Source organism: Wolffia australiana, chromosome 6, assembly GCF_029677425.1.
Source record: "Wolffia australiana isolate 7733 chromosome 6, ASM2967742v1".
In the NCBI taxonomy this organism is placed as follows: Eukaryota; Viridiplantae; Streptophyta; class Magnoliopsida; order Alismatales; family Araceae; genus Wolffia; species Wolffia australiana.
Window position 1 is genome coordinate 6,141,972 of NC_135840.1, and position 17,531 is coordinate 6,159,502.

Here is a 17,531-nt window from a genome sequence, read left to right on the forward strand (position 1 = left end):
AGCAGGTTTGATGCTACATCTCCCATGAAAAATTACAAGGTGTAGGAACACCTAGATATCAGGACTGATGGAAAGAGATAAATGAAGAGAGAGAGAGGAGAGATGGGTTTAAATTAGAGAGAAAAAGTGAGACATAAATAGAGAGGGGAAGAAAGAGTTAGAGAAAGACAGTGAGATGAGAAACAGAAAGAGGTAGATATAGATAGAGAGAGAGATAGAGAGAGAGACAGAGAGAGGAAGAGGGAGAGAGAGAGGGAGAGAGAGGGAGAGGGAGAGGGAGAAGGAGAGAGAGAGAGGGAGAAGGAGAGGGAGAGGAAGGAGAGAGAGGGAGAAGGAGAGGGAGAGGAAGGAGAGAGAGGGAGAAGGACAGAGAGAGGGAGAGAGAGAGAGAAGGAGAGGAGAGGAAGGAGAGAGAGGAGAAGGACATAGAGAGGGAGAGAGAGAGGGAGAAGGAGAGGGAGAGGAAGGAGAGAGAGGGAGAGAGAGAGGAAGAAAGAGGGAGAGAGAGGGAGAGAGAGAGGAAGAGGGAGAGAGAGAGGGAGAGAGAGGGAGAGGGAGGGAGAGAGAGGGGAGAGAGAGGGAGTGGGAGAGAGAGAGGGGGGAGAGAGAGAGAGGGAGAGGGGAGGGAGAGAGAGAGGGAGGGGAGGAGGGGAGAGAGAGAGAGAGGGGAGAGAGGGAGAGAGAGAGGGGGGAGAGAGAGAGAGGGAGAGGGGAGGGAGAGAGAGAGGGAGTGGAAGAGGGGAGAGAGAGAGAGAGGGGAGAGAGAGAGAGGGAGAGGGGAGGGAGAGAGAGAGGGAGAGGGGGGGAGAGAGAGAGAGAGAGAGAGAGAGAGAGAGAGAGAGAGAGAGAGAGAGAGAGAGAGACTGAAAGAGGAAGACATATATATAATTTACAGAGAGAGAGGGAGGCCACGGTCCCAGTCTTGGGCTCCTCATCAGCCATCTAGTCTGTGTTAAAGCAGTGAGTGAAGAGATTTGTAGAGAATGTGATATGAAAAAGGATGAAATTCCCTTACGATTTCTGTATACTTACAGAGGCTGAATCACAGCTGTTTAATTTCAAAAATAACCGTCGGCAATGAGTTAATACAGCCACTATTGGCGACTCGGGCTTCTCGCTAGTGTGGACCGTCATCTTGTATCTTCCTAAAGAATACTTCATCCCGCAGATAAACCATTCGGCGCACTTCCTCCCGTCAGACTCCTCCCCAAGAAAGACGCGTTCCTCCCGGATCCAAAACTCTTATCTTTAAGTTGAACCATTTCAAACGCCAAAGCAACAGTGAAGTAAAGACATCCTCGGCATTCACTCTTAGGTTGGCCCGTCGATTTCTCAGATTGCCTTCTGTTTTCTCGCTCTATTATTTGTGGGTAAGTTCTGGAGTTTCGCAATGGGAAGTGCCTCTCACTCTGGAGTCGCCCCCCGTCACATCCGTCTGCCTTCGGCGATCTCGCAACTGATAGCCCTTCTACTTATCGCACCGGGACATTGCTACGATTTTCTGTACTTCGTTCAGCAGGTAGGCTAAAACCTGCATGAGTTATTTTTTTAACTTTCGGCGGAGCTCTTGAGGTTGAGGATGTTGACAGTGGCCGGGGTCTCTTTGCAACACCAGGGAGAGCTGTTGCTATCCTACATCGGGAAAACCAGGTGCTGAGTTTTCTATACATGGGCTCTGGCCTAGCAACGTGGATGGCTCGTACCCTTCGTTCTGCAATCCTGGCGAGCCATTTGAGATCGTCAAGGTAATCATCATATCTACCTAATTGTCTATCTTTACTGTCCATCCATCAGTTTTCGTTTTCACTTCTCCATGTATAGTAAAGTGCGACTTTATTTCTTTCTCTTCTTTCTTTTGTTCTCTCTCCGTCTGGCGCTATCTCCATCCTTTCTCACTCATTCTCTCCGTCGGTCTTTCTCTCTCTCTCTTGCTTACTTTTTCTCTTGTGTTTCTTTCTCTCTTTCTCTCGTTCTTTCTTTCTCTCTTTCTCCGTCTCTATCTCTCTCCCTGAATTTCATTCTCTTTCTTTCTTTCGTTGGTGCTGTCTTCCTTCTTTCTTTCTTACGCTATTTCTGTCCTTCACTTCTTGTAGATCAGCGACCTGCAGGAGCAGATGGCGTCAGAGTGGCCCTCGCTGGCGTGTCCAAGCAGCAACGGCCATAAATTCTGGGAGCACGAGTGGCTAAAACACGGCACTTGTTCAGATATTTCTGACCAGCACCATTACTTCCAAGCAACCCTCAACTTCAAGAGAAAGGCCAACCTTCTCGGGGCACTCAGAGACGCCGGTGAGTTAGTGGCTACCAGCCAAGGCTCGCGGATGGATGACGAACCAAACGGGAACGGAACCAAACAACCGGCCCTGTAACGCAGGAATGGAAGCCCGTTCAGTCCCGTTTCGTCCGTCCACGAGCCTTAATGCCATCTTTGTTTCATCACAGTTCAATCCAGAACGCCTTATACTTCGTCAGTCACGCAGGTATCGTTCCTGACGGTGGGTTCTACAGTTTGAGCAATATAAGCGAGACTATTCGGAGGGGGTTAGGCCACTATGTAGGGATTGTGTGCAACGAGGACGAAGCAGGAAACACTCAACTTTACCAGGTCTACGTCTGCCTTGACAACAAAGCTGCTGACTTCATTGACTGCCCGGCGGTGCCCTTCAATCGTTGTGAGATTGCCAGGGTTCAGTTCCCACCATTCTAAATTATTCCTGGCTCTTTTTCATTTGTCTATTTCGTGCTGTTGGATTATCTCTATAACCCAACAGCTCCAACACTTCTTCATAATCTTCCTGACAACATTATCTTCTTGACACCATAATCATCTTGAGGGGGGGGGGGGGGGTGTACTTCATTACAGTTTTCGTTATTGTGTTCAAAAGTCGTTGAACTCCTAAATTTACTAAAGTATTTAAAATGATAGTAGAATTTTATTTACTATTTTGATGGATACAAATTTTGATCTATTATTTTCAAATTAGATTTATGAATCTTCATTTCTAGATCAATGTCTAATTGTATAGGTTTAATTTCTCTGCACTTTAAATCTCCTAAATAATGCAATATTTGTTCAATTTACATTCATTATAATAATTCAATAGTTGTCTATGAACACATCATAGTATCATGCTAAACAAGAATGATGAACTTTCTTGTGTATCAAACATATCGAACATATTGACAATCAAGGTCCTTGTTCACCATTTTTTTTGAATGAAATGAAAGTAACGGCTTCCTTTTTGAAGTTAATCTAAAGAATAACATTACTACTGATGTAGCCTAAAAGCCTATTTCTTGAGAACCATTAACAAGAGGTGGCCTAAGATGAGAATTCGTCCTCTGCCACAATCCTCTAACATCTGTAAAATATCTCTACTATACCGTTAAAGGAGCATATATGGTGGCGATAGCGTCAACGCATCGACACCAGAAGCACCGCCACCGTCATCCAAAGTCAACGCCATTGCTAAGGACACGCCGCCATGGTCACCGGACCAAGTCCACACGCCAGCATCAGGCACGTCTCCACCCACGCATGGCCCTTCATGCTTCCTGACACGTTGCCAAAGGCAGATCCAGAACTCCCCCTGACGTGACACGAAACCACGTCGTTCATCTTTATTTTTATTTTTATTAACTGTATTTTCTCTTTCCTCCAAGGCCTATATGTATAGGCCAATGTTCCAAGAAACAGTTAGGCACGTCATAATTCAGGAATTGAGTTTCTTTAACTCTTCTTGGAGGACTTGCCCTAGCCTCCCCCTCTCCCTCAGGTTGCCACCGCCGTCGCCGCCATCGTCGCCGTCGCCACCATCGTCGCCGTCGCCACCATCGTCACCGTCGCCGGCTACCACCTCTCTCTCTCTCACCCATACTCTCCCTCTTCCCTTCTTCCTCTTCGCCCTGCCTGGGGCCGCCCACGCTAGACGCCCGGCACCGGCCGCTCGCCCAGGGCCGCCCGCGCCAACGCCTAGCGTAGGTCGTCCGCCCAAGGCTGCCACGCCAGACGCTAGCGCCGACCATCTGCCCAGGGCCGCCCATGCCAATGCCCAGCGCAGGCCGCCCCTAAGGCCACCCGCGCCAGACGCCAACGCCAGCTGCCCGCCTAGGGCCGCCCGTGCCAACGCCCAGCGCAGGCCGCCCGCCCAAGGCCGCTTGTGCAAGACCCCGACGCTGGCCGCCCGCCCAGGGCTGCCCGCGCCAATGCCCAGCGCAGGTCTCCTGTGCCAGACGCCAACGCAGGCTGCCCACCTAGGGCCGCCCCCGCCAACGCTAGCGCAGGCTGCCACGCCGAACGTGAATCGAAGCGCTCGTAAATCGTCCTGCCAACGACACCCCACGCCCAAGCACTCCGGCCATCGAGCGACCAGGCTTAGTCCAGCCGTCCCATTGCCAGGGCCGCTCAACGCCTGGATCATCAAGCTATATCATCCAAGCGGGGTCATACCACGCTCGGATCGTCGGGCCACGTCACGACCAGAATTTCCTGCAACCTCATCACGCACTCTGGTGCTGAGGTACGCCTGAACTCTTTGGTGTCGTGTGTTCTCCGTTCAGTATTCCTCGATAATTCGTCCACCGCCGTCGGATTTTCTTTGAATTTCTTGGAATTCTCAACGATTAGTCAATTAGGTCTCTCTTGAGTTTTCCCTCGAATGCGAATTCAAAGTATTGGATTTGGTGCTTAAGCATCGTCGCGGTGGTTGAAGACAGTACTCCTGCCCTCGACGAGGAAAGGGGCTGCACCACCATTATTTCATCGAATTTAAGTTTTCGAAATTGATCGTGTGGATTTGTGGTCTGTTTTATCCCTCCTATCCTCAACCACTTCTTGCACCCGTATCCCTGTCATCCACCCTGTCTCCTTTAGTCGTCTGCATCCATTCATCTAGTTGTCCTGCATCAATATATTTTGATTTATCCAACATAAATAATCTTGAGCCGCAAAATATTTTTCAATGGATTCTACAAGTCCCAAAATCTATAAGACATCTCTGCTCAGGTTTCTTTGGCTTCTGACCTTCGGATTTACACAATTAATGTGGTGGCGGCCACGTCTACACATTGGAACCAGACGTGCCTCCACCTTCACACGAGACGTCCTGTATTGTGACACGTCGTCAACGACAACTCCAGAACTGCCCTTCGACGTGACACGTCAACACATCGTCTATTTTATCTTACTTTCTCTTTCCTACAAAGCCTATACTTAGGCCAAAGTTGTATGAAATACTTGGTGAATTTATTTTGGAATTGGAGTTTCTTCTTCTAAAATGAAGCTTGCCATAGTCGTCTTCCTTGCGGAGTCACCGCCGCTGCCATCGCCGTCAAGAAGATCACTTTCCCTCCTGTGCCGGCCGCGCATACGTCCACCCGTCAACACCCGCGGTGCGCAAGGCCGCCGCTCGCGCCCACTGTGTGCTCGGCTGGCCGCGCCCGCCGCGCGCTCGACCGCCTGCGCCCTCCGCGCACTCAACCGCCTGCACCTGCCGCGTGCTTGGCCGCCTGCGCCCGCTGCGTGCTCGACCACCTACTTCACATCGCCCTCGCAGCCACTTGCCGCCACGCACACCGTTTAGGTTTCAAGGCGTTGCCCTGAACCCCGCAAGGGGGCGACTCCCCACTTGATCCCCCGCCAACTGATCGTGCAGTTGGATCCACGACACGTTGTCAAAACATACGTCAATCGCTCCTGCCAACGACGCATCAAGAATCTCTCTTATCGCCATGACACACTACTCTAGTGCCGAAGTACTCTCTGCACTCCTTGGTGATCGTGTTCTTCATCCAGTATTCTTCGAGTGTTTATCCACCGCCATCGGATTAGTTTTGGATTTTGAATCTTCAAGCAATTAGATTGAATAGTTCTTTGAATCTTCTAGTGATCATCCATTCGAATTTATTGATCATGTTGCTTTGTTTTCACCGCGGTGGTTGTAAGATACTACTCCCACGCTCGAGCGAGGAAAGGGGCTGCACCATCAGTATTTACACCGGATTTAATTCTCGAATTCGATTGTGTTCTGTGGTCTGATTTATCCACCCTAGCCAAGTTAGTCATCCTACCCGAGTCAGTCCCATCATCCTGCATCATAATGGTATTTTTCCTAATATCTAAAGTTGTCTTTCCAAGGGTACTTTCAATATGAATGGGCCTGATCCTTTAGTAGCCTATATAAGGCCCCAGTATAACCTTGAAGGATCATTATTGAGATATTATATTTTTATGAGAAATATGTTTCTTCACTTTAAATGTTTTCCTTTTTAGAGAGCGCTCAAATTCTTGAGGAGTCAAGTACAACCCTCTTTTAGGCTAAATTATTGAGTAGGCTAGTTTAATGGTGAATTCAGGACTTGTCTATTTCAAATAGAGCAAGGGTTGTGGATTCAAGTCATATTTATACATCATTCCAATTCTAAGGCTGCATCATGTGGTATAGGTTCAATTATACCTTTAAGTGGAGCTCCACTCTCTACTCGTGAATACAATGTTAAACTTCCATTTATCTAACATTTATTTCGAAAGAATTTTTTTTATTTCTCAAATTATTCTGAGTAAAAAGCATTATGCTACACTTTAATTGATTAAAAAAATATCAAAATATTGAGAGTAAAAATAATTAATTTATTACCTAAATAGCTGATAAAATATTTATAAATCAAGAAATAATATTTAATGAAATAATATATTTACAACTTTCATAAAGGTACACAATTATTCATTGATATGGTCAAATTTAAATTTATACCATATTTCCACCCAAAAGCACCATGTATATCTATTTACTCTTGTTAGAGATAAATTCTAGAATAAGAATTTTTGTATTATATAGATATTAGAAAGGTGAAAAAAATTTCCATATCATCTTATATAATATTTACACCAGTTGTACTTTTGTGTATATATATTCATCAATTGAAATATGGTTGTTATTCTTAACAAATATTAAATCTCCGCTATGATCCATCCTAACATGTGACTATCTATTTGGAGAGAGAGTACAATATAATCATGTTCATGCATTTGAATTTATGAAATTATGTTGTCATCATTTATATGGCTTTTGATAAACTTAATAATCCTTAATTTATATGGTTTGAAGATAATTAAGTGAGAATAAGATGTCTTATAGAATTTTCTGTATGATACCATGTTTTTTAATAACATTTTCTTATTTTATAAAATTTATGTGATTATTTCATAAATAAACATTTATTTTTTCATTTTTATATATACATTAAACATTTTTATTTATTTTTGGAACATTAGGCTTATTAAATCAGTATATGCCAGCAGAAATGGGCCAGCAGGCTACTGGTAGGTTGGCATATAGCAGACTTCTAGGCCTTAGGTGCATAGCAGGCTAATGAGTTGCGGATGCGACCCATAAAACTGGCTCTTGAATTTAACAGTTTCAAATAAATAAAAGTGTAATAATTAAGAATACTAATTGCGAAATATGAATTATTTTAAAAGAAGTTTTTTGTTAGTTCACCCATGGAGTTAGTGAAACCTATGAAGCTTGAAAAATTATGGGCTACATCTGATAGTGCCTGATCATGAGTTGGTCCAAATATTCTATGAGGGTTTGGGTGACAATGATAGATACCTCTTGGACGCGGCTAGTAGATTCACTTCATTATAATCAAAACAATCTTGGAGAATAGTTTCTACAGAATAAATCTATCACATTGAGGGAGAGCCTCACAACTGAGCAAGAAAGGAGGGATGAACATGAAGACAGCTTATTCAAAATTATCTTTACACCAAATTAAATAGCTAAACCAAAGACATAAGTTCTAGACATCATATCTATCAGGAGTGACTCGAAAGTTTGATCCTGTGACAGACTATAATATTATGTCGTATGTCCAATACTCCCATTCTTACTACAGAGAGGAGAGTGGCCTAGTAATGGAAATAAAAATCCTAGATATTCTAGGTCTGCATCATTTACTTATAATGGACCCAAATAAAAAGGAAGGTTCATCTAGTCTAATCGTTACCATGACACTAATTTATCATTTGGATTTCCTTCTCCTCACCTATTTTTGAGTGTGATAGGGTAACATGAAAAAGTTATGCTATACTTTGTCTCATGATAACATCTTCCTCTTTATAGACATTATCATAAGTTGAAACTTTTTCCATAACATCAAGTTTCCTATTCTATTACTATCATCCTGCATCATCCAGCTCTAATTGACATGATTTAAGGTAGGTTTGCTCAGACAGGGAGAAAATGAAGGAGATGGTGACTTAAAATCATGGTATGAGATAAAAAAGAGAACTAAGAATTTTCATGCCGCCAGTTATGAACATAAATATGAATATAGAAAAATAAAGATGATCGAGTTTACTGAAAAATTTTGTCTCAACCAGTTGTAAACCTTGGAAATATTGGGACAAGACCAGACACTAGGTCTAGATTTGTGAATTATATAGATCAAAATAACATTTTTAGAGGCTTTTGAGGAAGACAAAGCAAACCCTATCATAAATAATGACAACATAGACACTTAATGAAGAAACTCCTACACATTTTTCACGACAAGGGTACCCATACCTTAAGGAGTATTTTTCACGACAATGATATTTTTCCTAACCCAACCTACGAGATAATGAGAATAGCAAAGGTTCCCACACACACAAAAGAAAAAGCCCAACAAAAAAATACAATAAACATGGATCAACAAAATCCCTCTTCCCCTACCTCATTAATTAATTAAATCCAACAAATAGATTAATTAATCTTGCATCTATTAACCCAAATGATATCTGTACATTTCTTTATTTCTAACTCTACATTCTTTTCTAATTCTCCTCAGTGCAGTTCCTAAATCCACACAATTAGATAGATTTAAGGTCTAATGAGAATACCATGAAGTATCGACTCAATGCAAGGGCTAGCTCTTCTATTATGGTTAATGGTGTCTTTTGGAGTTTGCAACACGTGAGGTGTTCAGCTATATCATGTGCTCCATAAAAAATAATTGAGTAATAAAATAATTCTTGAAACCTTTCAACCATCAGTTACACTGTATGTATAATCCCTCACGCATGTGACACTTCTAGAGTAGTTTCGGACATTTTAAACTATCAAACCTTAATTAGTCATTCTACTTAATAATGATACTTCGAAAAATCTTCAAATAACTTATTTAATATTTCAACTACCACAGTCAAGTATTTCATTCCATTACCTTCATAGAGTCTGTCTCTTCTTATATTGAAGGTAAATGATCACATATTGAAATAAGGAATCCTACTTTTGGTCTTTTTGGTGCATTTTGAATCCTGTTAGTCGCAACTCATTAATAATAACATGCATTTTTAGTACCTTTTATGATCACATTTACATGTTTATTTGAATTAAATCACTTATATTTGCATGTTATCAAGCTTAAAATGATTAAATCTATTTTTAGAATGATTTTCTGAATTTTCTACATTTTTTGGGATTTTTTCAACAATTGGATCCTATAAGAATATAATATTTGAGGCAAAATATGATTTTTCTGGAATAGTTTGACATTAAAATTGGAAATATATGATTTTTTTTTAGTCAAAATATACATTTATACGTATTTTTAGCATTTATTTTATTTAATATGCAATTTTAAGTATTTTGGTTTTTTATGGCATAGGGTGACGTGGCGCGCCGCTGCGCCGCCACGTCAGCGTCGAGAAAGAGTTTTTTTTCTTTGTTTTTGTCCTTTTGTCATGTACATGTGGCATGGAATGCGAAAATCCACGGAATACGAAAAGCCATGGAATGTGAAAAGCCACGGATTATGAAAAGCCACGGAATTTGAAAAGCCACGGATTATGAAAAGCCACGGAATTTGAAAAGCCACGGAACACGAAAAGCCATATAATACGAAAAGTCACAGAATACCAAAAGCCACAGAATACCAAGTGCTTTGACTTCTTAACAGGCACGAAACCGATGACATTAATGAGGAGAGAGAAGAAATCAAAGGCTAGGATTGTTTCAACTTCCAATGGCCATAACTTTTGATCTTCCCCTCCCCTTTCTATCCATACCCTCTGATCTATAAATAGAGGCCTAGATCATTGTAAACATCATATTGAACTTGCTTCCTACTTTTGTGGGCTGATTGAAAGATAGTGAGTTTTGAGATCCATCAAGAGTGTTCTTGGTGTCTTGGATGTGTGGGAAGAGACATAAGAGAAGAGGGGGAGCTTACCGGCACTCGCAAATCGCCGTGATCCTGGCGGAACATAAGGATCTAAGGTAAGTGTCTTCGCCTTACGTTGTCTCTCCCAATATCATCGTTATCATACTTATAGTTTTTTTAATCAACGTTTCATTTATCACTTCACTTACTTACGTCCCCGTTCTCTCGTCTATCTATCCTTGCCATCGTACCACTCCACATCCAACCACTATCCTCGTTCATACTGTCGTCCATCATTGTGTCTGTCACAATCACTTACTCTTTTATTTAAGTTAAATTAACATATAAATTAAGTGCTTTTGTTGATCCTCTCATTGATCATCACTAGTTTAAGAAATTAATTCCTTGATCATCGTTCCTTGTGGAGACGATCCGTACTTATCACTAACTAAGTATTTTAAAGTAAGGTTAAATATATTTTTATTGAACAATCTCAGTCACCAACGACGAATTTTAACCCTAAAATTGAGATTATCAATTAATCATAGTAAAAAAGTAATCTCAAGTAAAATGACCATTTTTACACCCATGACATGAATTGACATATTTGACAATTAGGTATAATACCATCCATGGATTCATACTGATCAATTCAGAGAGCTCTTTCCATAAATAGCACCCACTATCTATAATTAGCATATACAGACTAGTTGTTTCAAGATTAATCTTATTTACCATTTGAGTGAGATCAGATAGTGATACTTTGTCCAGATATTTTGATGTCCTTAGCAAAAATCATATGCACAATTAGAAAATTTAGGATTGGTGTTTAAAGCTAAGTATTCACTTTAGCATGATGCCATCATTATTTACTTATCATTTTTCTCGGACTTAATTATAAGCACTGGATATGTATAATGATGGATATAATTTTATGAATAAGTGTGTAACGATATGAGAAATGTGTAATTGACTTGGAGGCCAGACATTATTACATAAATTCTTGCGAGTTTATAATTAGATGTGAACCTTACACTCTTAGCAAAAGAGTTGGCCATCTTGTAATACCAAAGCTTTTTTTATATTGTTAGTCTAAATATCACAAAAATGGTGGTTATGATAATAAGATGATACCTGTGCGGTTGTTTTCGATGCCCTCTCCAATCTTTGGTTTTCCTTGGCTTCTTGCTTACAATTGAGCTCGAGGAAGCCCTCCACTGATGGGTTCCATTTCCCATGCTGCACGTGAGTATTGATACTAGTCAACCTACTGATATCCCTTATGTCACGAGCAGCTCAATTTGTTGGATTATCTTCATGCAGAGGGAACTTTATGAGTAGTGATGGGTTTGCTTCAAACACTTTCTCATACGCCTCATGATTTATTGATTAGTCATGGGATGTCCTAGAAAATGAGAAGAATGTTGGCCTTTCAAAATCTCCCACAGCATAAGCTATATTTATATGAAGGTTGGGGCTTCCCCCAGAGTGTAAATCTTTTGCAATTATTTGCTCTTTTATTATAGGAAGATGGAAAAAGCAGTAACACTGATTCTCAAAACCATATTAAAAGCAATTTCTCTTATTAGAGCACACTGGTGAGTTAAGACATTTCAAAATAAGGATAAGGTAAATGATCAAGATATAATTCTAAGAAAGGGACATCTTAAGTATTTATCTCCTTTGTTACATCAAACGTGCATAATGACCTATAAAAACATTGTATAACTGAGACATATTTTGTAGTCATATAGTTGTGTATCTTTGGTTGGTAAGTTGATTGAGTGCCATACTAAGTATCAAATACTCTAAATTACTAGTATCTATAACAGTATAGAGAAATTTAATAAATCATTATTTCATTCCAATAAAAATTGTAGGAAACAAAGTTTAAGATCCTTCTTTATGACATACTTGTCACATCATGAATGACACATTTCATTTACTATGATTTCAAATGCATAAAGGCAACATTCTTGGTCATGTCCCATTACATGTATGTTGGATTTCTTTGGTCATGTCCCATTAAAGGAAAAACTTAGAGTTGGATAAACATCAACATGAAAAGACCATTTCTCTAATTACTTTAACTAACTAGTAATGTTTTAGTTAGAATGTAATTTATATGATTATAAATTAGATAAATCAAAATATTTGGTGTTAAATCTGTTCTATATACCGTTAAAATTTTAAACTTATAAATCTTGAGAGGAGTATTATTACTGCGATTTCTTATTTGCCAATCTAATTTTACTTCAAAGGAAGGGTTACATCGGTGCTTAACTTTAGAGTTACTATTAATATTCTTCACATAAATAATTACCCCAAACTTATTCACTTAATGGGCTATGGTCTTATCACTAGAGGAAAGAAAAAAATAGGAAGGAAATTTGCGAGAAAATATCCTTAGTATCCTTAATTATCAGAAGTAGGGAACGGCACGTCCGGGACGTGACGGGACGGTGACGAATCGTGACGGACGGTGACGTGACGAACTGGTCGTCACGTCACCATCACGTCACTCATCCAAGGATTTTCAGGAAAATTGTCACCGAACTGTCACTCGTCCGCAGACCCTCGTCACCGTCACGTCACCGTCACGTCACCGTCACAGTGACGGCGTCACCGTCACCGTGACGGAATTTTTTTTCATTTTTATAGGTTATGTATTTTTATTCTTATGGACCATTTGTTATTGTTATGTGACATAACGGCACGTCCGGGAGAGAGAGAGAGAGAGAGAGAGAGAGAGAGAGAGAGAGAGAGAGAGAGAGAGAGAGAGAGAGAGAGGGAGAGAGTGCGAGAGAAAGAGAGAGAGAGATCGGGAGAGAGAGTGCGAGAGAGAGAGAGATCGGGAGAGAGTGCGAGAGAGAGAGAGAAAGGGAGAGAGAGTACGAGAGAGAGAGAGAGAGAGAGAGAGATCGGGAGAGAGAGTGCGAGAGAGAGAGATCGGGAGAGAGTGCGAGAGAGAGAGAGAGCGGGAGAGAGAGTGCGAGAGAGAGAGAGAGAGGGAGAGAGAGTGCGAGAGAGAGAGATCGGGAGAGAGTGCGAGAGAGAGAAATCGGGAGAGAGAGTGCGAGAGAGAGAGATCGGCAGCGAGTGCGAGAGAGAGAGATCGGGAGAGAGAGAGAGAGAGAGAGATCGGGAGAGAGAGTGTGAGAGAGAGAGATCGGCAGAGAGTGCGAGAGAGAGAGAGATCGGGAGAGAGAGTGCGAGAGAGAGAGAGAGCGATAGAGAGAACGAAAGATAGAGAGCGAGAGAGAAAGAGAGAGCGAGAGAGGGAGAGAACGAAAGAGAGAGCGAGAGAGAAAGAGAGAGCGAGAGAGGGAGAGAGCGAGAGAGGGAGAGAACGAGGGAGAGAGAGAGAGAGATCGGGAGAGAGAGCGAGAGAGAGAGAGAGGGAGAGAGAGTGCGAGAGAGAGAGAGATCGGGAGAGAGAGTGCGAGAGAGAGAGTGAGAGATAGAGAGAACGAAAGATAGAGAGCGAGAGAGAAAGAGAGAGCGAGAGAGGGAGAGAACGAAAGAGAGAGAGCGAGAGAGAAAGAGAGAGCGAGAGAGGGAGAGAACGAGAGCGAGAGAGAGAGAGAACGAGAGAGAGAGAGAGAGAACGAGAGAGAGAGAGAGAACGAAAGAGAGAGAGAGACGTCATCCGTGACGGACGTCACTCGTCCGGACCACCCCGTCACCGTCACGTCACGGTCACGGGGGATCCGTCACCGTCACGGGCCCTCTGATTCGTCACCGTCACGTCACGGTCACGGGGGATCCGTCACCGTCACAGGCCCTCTAATTCGTCACCGTCACGTCATCCGTCACGTGACCGTCACGGTGACGCGTGACGTGACGGATGACGATTGCCGATCTGATTCAGATGATATTTAATGATTTCTATATGAATATGACCAACTAAGTCAACTCTCTATGATTCGATAGATGCTGGGTTCAAAATTCATTGGAAAAGGAAGTCGAAAACATTAGATAACAGACTCAAGTACTGAGGAGACCTTTCATACACCAGTCTGTAATTTACTGAACTAGATAGACGCCATGCTAAGGGACCACAAAAGACAGCTTCATCAAATCTTACTATTTATCCAATGTTGGAATTCTAGCTATAGAGGACTCCATGAAGCAACCTATTCGATGAAATCCTGATAAATTCAAGGGGTAAGAAAACTACAGGCACTCCGAAAAAGTGGCAGCAGCAGGAGAGACCTCGGCAAGATGGCGATAAAAAGGCCAGCAAGTCACAGAAATCTTCAAGCGGGGACCAAGACGGGCTCCTCCTTGAGAACAAAGGCGAGCCCCTTATCGATACTGGCCTGCAGCTCAGGCTTGAGCGCCTCCAGAGCCCTCTCCTCGCTGCGGCTAAGTCCCTTAAGATCATCCTCATAGAACCCTTCCACCCCTTCTCTCCCGAGCCGCACCCTCGACGCAAAAAACGGCAACTCCGTGAGCGTCGACTGAACGTAAGCGCACTCGCTAACCCCCTCTTCCCCGTCTAATCCTCGCAAACACGACTCAAGAAACCGAGCCGCGGCGTACGCCATGGACAGCGTGGCCGAGCCGGCCCCGGCCTTGGCCTGCACCACCTCCGTCCCGGCCTCCTGCACCCTCCAAGTCAGCTCTTCCGCCTCCGCCTCCGTCAGCGCCACCGAAGGCCGCGCCTTGGACAGCAGCGGCAGAATCGTCGCCCCCGCGTGCCCACCCACGACCGGCACGTCCACGTCGAAAACCCTAATCCCCGTCTTCTGCGCTAGAAACGTGTTCGCCCTAACCACGTCCAGCGTGGTCACCCCGAAGAGCTTCCTCGCGTCGTAGACGCCCTTCGTCTTGAGCACCTCCGCGGCGATGGGGACGGTGGAGTTGACGGGGTTCGAGATAATATGAATGAAGGCTCGCGGGGCGTGGTCGGCGACGGCTTCGACCAGCGATTTAACAATCCCGGCGTTGATGCTGAAGAGGTCGTCGCGGGTCATGCCCGGGCGGCGCGGGACGCCGGCGGGGATGACGACCACGTCGGCGCCGGCTAGGCAGGCGCCGAGCTCGGCGGCGCCGCTGAAGCCCGCGACTTCGCAGGGGGTGTTGCAGTGGCTGAGGTCGGTGGCGACTCCCTTCACGTTGGCGACGTCGTAGAGGTTCAAGTGCGAGACGAAGGGGGACGATTTTATGAGGAGAGATAACGGCTGCCCAATTCCGCCCCCGGCGCCGAGGACCGCGACTTTGAAGGCCGCGGCGCGCGGGCGGAGCGCTGAGCTTGGCGGAGATTTGGCGGTGGCGGACGCCGGCTTGAGGGCTTTCCTTAGGATAACGTCGTTTCTGATGAGACCCCTGAAGCAAGATCCCGGCTTTGCCTTGTGGGCAGTCGCCTTAAGGCCGCTGAATTGCGCTAAGTCCCTCCCCTGGGCTTTGCGCTGACGAACAGAGAACCCCGGTGCCGCTGCCGTGGCCGCCGCCGCCATCTCCGCACCTAAGAAGATAACCCAGGCTCAGATCTATCTATCTTTATTCTTTCTATACATCTGTCTGTCTATGTATCGTTCTGTCTGTGTTTTCTTATCGTACCTGAGCGCGAAGGCCGCCGGAAGGTGAAGAAGGAGAAGAAGAAGACGGTGGTTCTTCTCCCTCTGGCGCTTATTCTTCAGAAGAAACGGCGGAGGAGGCGCGAGGGCTGCGGCTTTAAGGAGTCTCATCTCTATAGAGGAATCGACGAATCTGGAGCCGTTCGTGTGGATTTCAACGCCATAGATGGTTCGTATAATCGCGACAACACGCAGCTTTAATAGGCCCGCAAGTTGTCCGCGTAATATCATTGCTGCGAGATCTGGGAATATTCACCAGTCTACGTTACTGGGTTGTAACAGCGATGGTGTGCGGACTGCTGGATTCCACGTCTTCTCTGCCTTTTCACGCACGTCGTTCTCCGATGCCCCAAATTGTAGCGAGGATTAAGATTGGTCGGTGAAGTAAAAGCGTGGTCGGCGAGCCTGTACTGAGCAAAGCATGGCTATAGCCGATAATAAGATAAGACGGGATAAAAATAGAGAGATCCCAGATTCTCAATACTGCGTTCTTTTCTCTCTTCAGACAGGAAACAACGCGTTTGAAACGTTCTGGGGTGCGTTCAGAGCTCAATATAAACTTTTTTTCCATTTGTTTGGTACATTTTTTCATTTCCTGGTTTGACGTGCTGGCAGCCTGTCGTTTTCACTCCACCTTATCCTGCGTTTTAAAAATAACTCGTGACTATTTGCCCTTAATGTGATGCCAGAATTTCCAAAGTATTCAAATTAAAAACTACAGATTGTTATTTTTTCTATGCTAGATCAAAAAGATCAAAGTTTGAGCCTAAATTAATCTAACACAATCCAATTACAATATTTCGGTAATCCTCTTGTAATTTATGTTCTGATATTTTCTACCATGGCTGGATGTATCATCATAATAAATTATAAGTACTTTAAAGAATTGCGTAAAACTTTGAAATGTGAATAGTCAACACCGAACCAACCAAACGCACCGAAGTGATGGCACCGGTTCTGTACAAATCTATCAGGTTTACTCTATAAAGTTTCGTTAAATTTAGCAGACTTACAGCGGGGGAGTTTTTTACAAACTTGGTGTGAATATCTGTTGCCGAGCTCAATAAGTCATGCTGGACCACGAACATCGATATGAAATGCACAAACAAGACTTCACACTTATACAAGCAAGACATGAATCCAATTAAGATTGTGGATAGCAGGATATCGAAGGTCATCCTCAAAACCTACAGGTTAGAAGTGAAAGTATAAGAGCTTTTCAAAACCCACAGATTAATAGTCGGTTGAAGTGGGATTTGACAAAATTTTATGTTTCAGGATTTTATAACTCTCCATGCTATATTCATGGCATATTTATGATAATAATTTATTTATATGGGTTTTTGTACTTTGGATACCTGTATTATGTTTAATCAGTAATAGACAAAGACTTAATATCTAAAAGGCAAATTTCATATTTTTCTTTGTTTTTTTTAAATAGTTGACTTGTGGTGAAATATAAATTAAATAGATTATTACAATCTTTATATCACATATATCTATATACTGAGGATATATATTAATTAACCCGCACACTTGGTCAATGGAAGAAAGGATGAATAAATAAATGATTAGATCAAATCTAACCAACATTGTCTATTACTGATTATGTAACATCAAGATGACAATCTTTTTACTATGAACAATGCGGGAACTTTGTAAAGTCATTGTACCCAGTTTCTCTTGAGTTATGTATCTTACACCGCCACTACTCAAAAAAACTTCTAGTAATATAGAACTGAATCTCGTTAACTAGTCATGTGGATTGCTTAATAACTCTGTTTGTTGTTGATTCAGTTTTAG

At 43.1% G+C, this 17,531-nt stretch overlaps 2 protein-coding genes and 1 pseudogene across 5 annotated transcripts; 2 read left to right on the forward strand and 1 right to left on the reverse strand.

Annotated features, from left to right (window-relative positions):
• The first annotated feature begins 1,032 nt into the window (after positions 1 to 1,032).
• Positions 1,033 to 3,734, forward strand: LOC144704570 (ribonuclease 1-like). Of its 3 annotated transcripts, XM_078577030.1 has the most exons (5): positions 1,066 to 1,519; positions 1,590 to 1,745; positions 2,094 to 2,289; positions 2,481 to 2,672; positions 3,393 to 3,734. In XM_078577030.1, coding segments are annotated over exons 1-5 (675 nt in total). In that variant the 5' UTR covers positions 1,066 to 1,390; the 3' UTR covers positions 3,395 to 3,734. The 3 variants fall into 3 exon arrangements, with proteins under 3 accessions (XP_078433157.1, XP_078433156.1, XP_078433155.1); XM_078577031.1 differs by lacking the exon at positions 3,393 to 3,734 and having other exon boundaries at positions 1,033 to 1,519; positions 2,094 to 2,401; positions 2,481 to 2,623; XM_078577029.1 differs by lacking the exon at positions 3,393 to 3,734 and having other exon boundaries at positions 1,083 to 1,519; positions 2,481 to 2,818.
• Positions 3,670 to 5,221, forward strand: LOC144704568 (uncharacterized). Its single transcript, XM_078577028.1, has 2 exons — positions 3,670 to 4,520; positions 5,006 to 5,221. Exons 1-2 carry the CDS (start codon positions 3,670 to 3,672, stop codon positions 5,214 to 5,216), a joined length of 1,062 nt encoding a protein of 353 aa, XP_078433154.1. The 3' UTR covers positions 5,217 to 5,221.
• An 8,859-nt stretch (positions 5,222 to 14,080) lies between these two features.
• On the reverse strand, positions 14,081 to 15,869 carry LOC144704390 (malate dehydrogenase, chloroplastic pseudogene; annotated as a pseudogene). The gene is made up of 2 exons (XR_013581809.1): positions 15,712 to 15,869; positions 14,081 to 15,616 (listed from the first exon to the last, which is right to left on the reverse strand). The product of XR_013581809.1 is annotated as a malate dehydrogenase, chloroplastic pseudogene (transcript).
• Positions 15,870 to 17,531: the final 1,662 nt, after the last annotated feature.

Bases quoted from the DNA above. Each gene is read 5' to 3' on its own strand.
- LOC144704570 (XM_078577029.1), top strand. From the start codon at position 1,391: ATGGGAAGTGCCTCTCACTCTGGAGTCGCCCCCCGTCACATCCGTCTG. The intron at 1,746-2,093 runs GTAATCATCATA...CACTTCTTGTAG, and splicing joins AGCCATTTGAGATCGTCAAG to ATCAGCGACCTGCAGGAGCA. The intron at 2,290-2,480 runs GTGAGTTAGTGG...TCAGTCACGCAG, and splicing joins CGGGGCACTCAGAGACGCCG to GTATCGTTCCTGACGGTGGG.
- LOC144704568 (XM_078577028.1), top strand. From the start codon at position 3,670: ATGTATAGGCCAATGTTCCAAGAAACAGTTAGGCACGTCATAATTCAG. The intron at 4,521-5,005 runs GTACGCCTGAAC...ATCTCTGCTCAG, and splicing joins TCACGCACTCTGGTGCTGAG to GTTTCTTTGGCTTCTGACCT.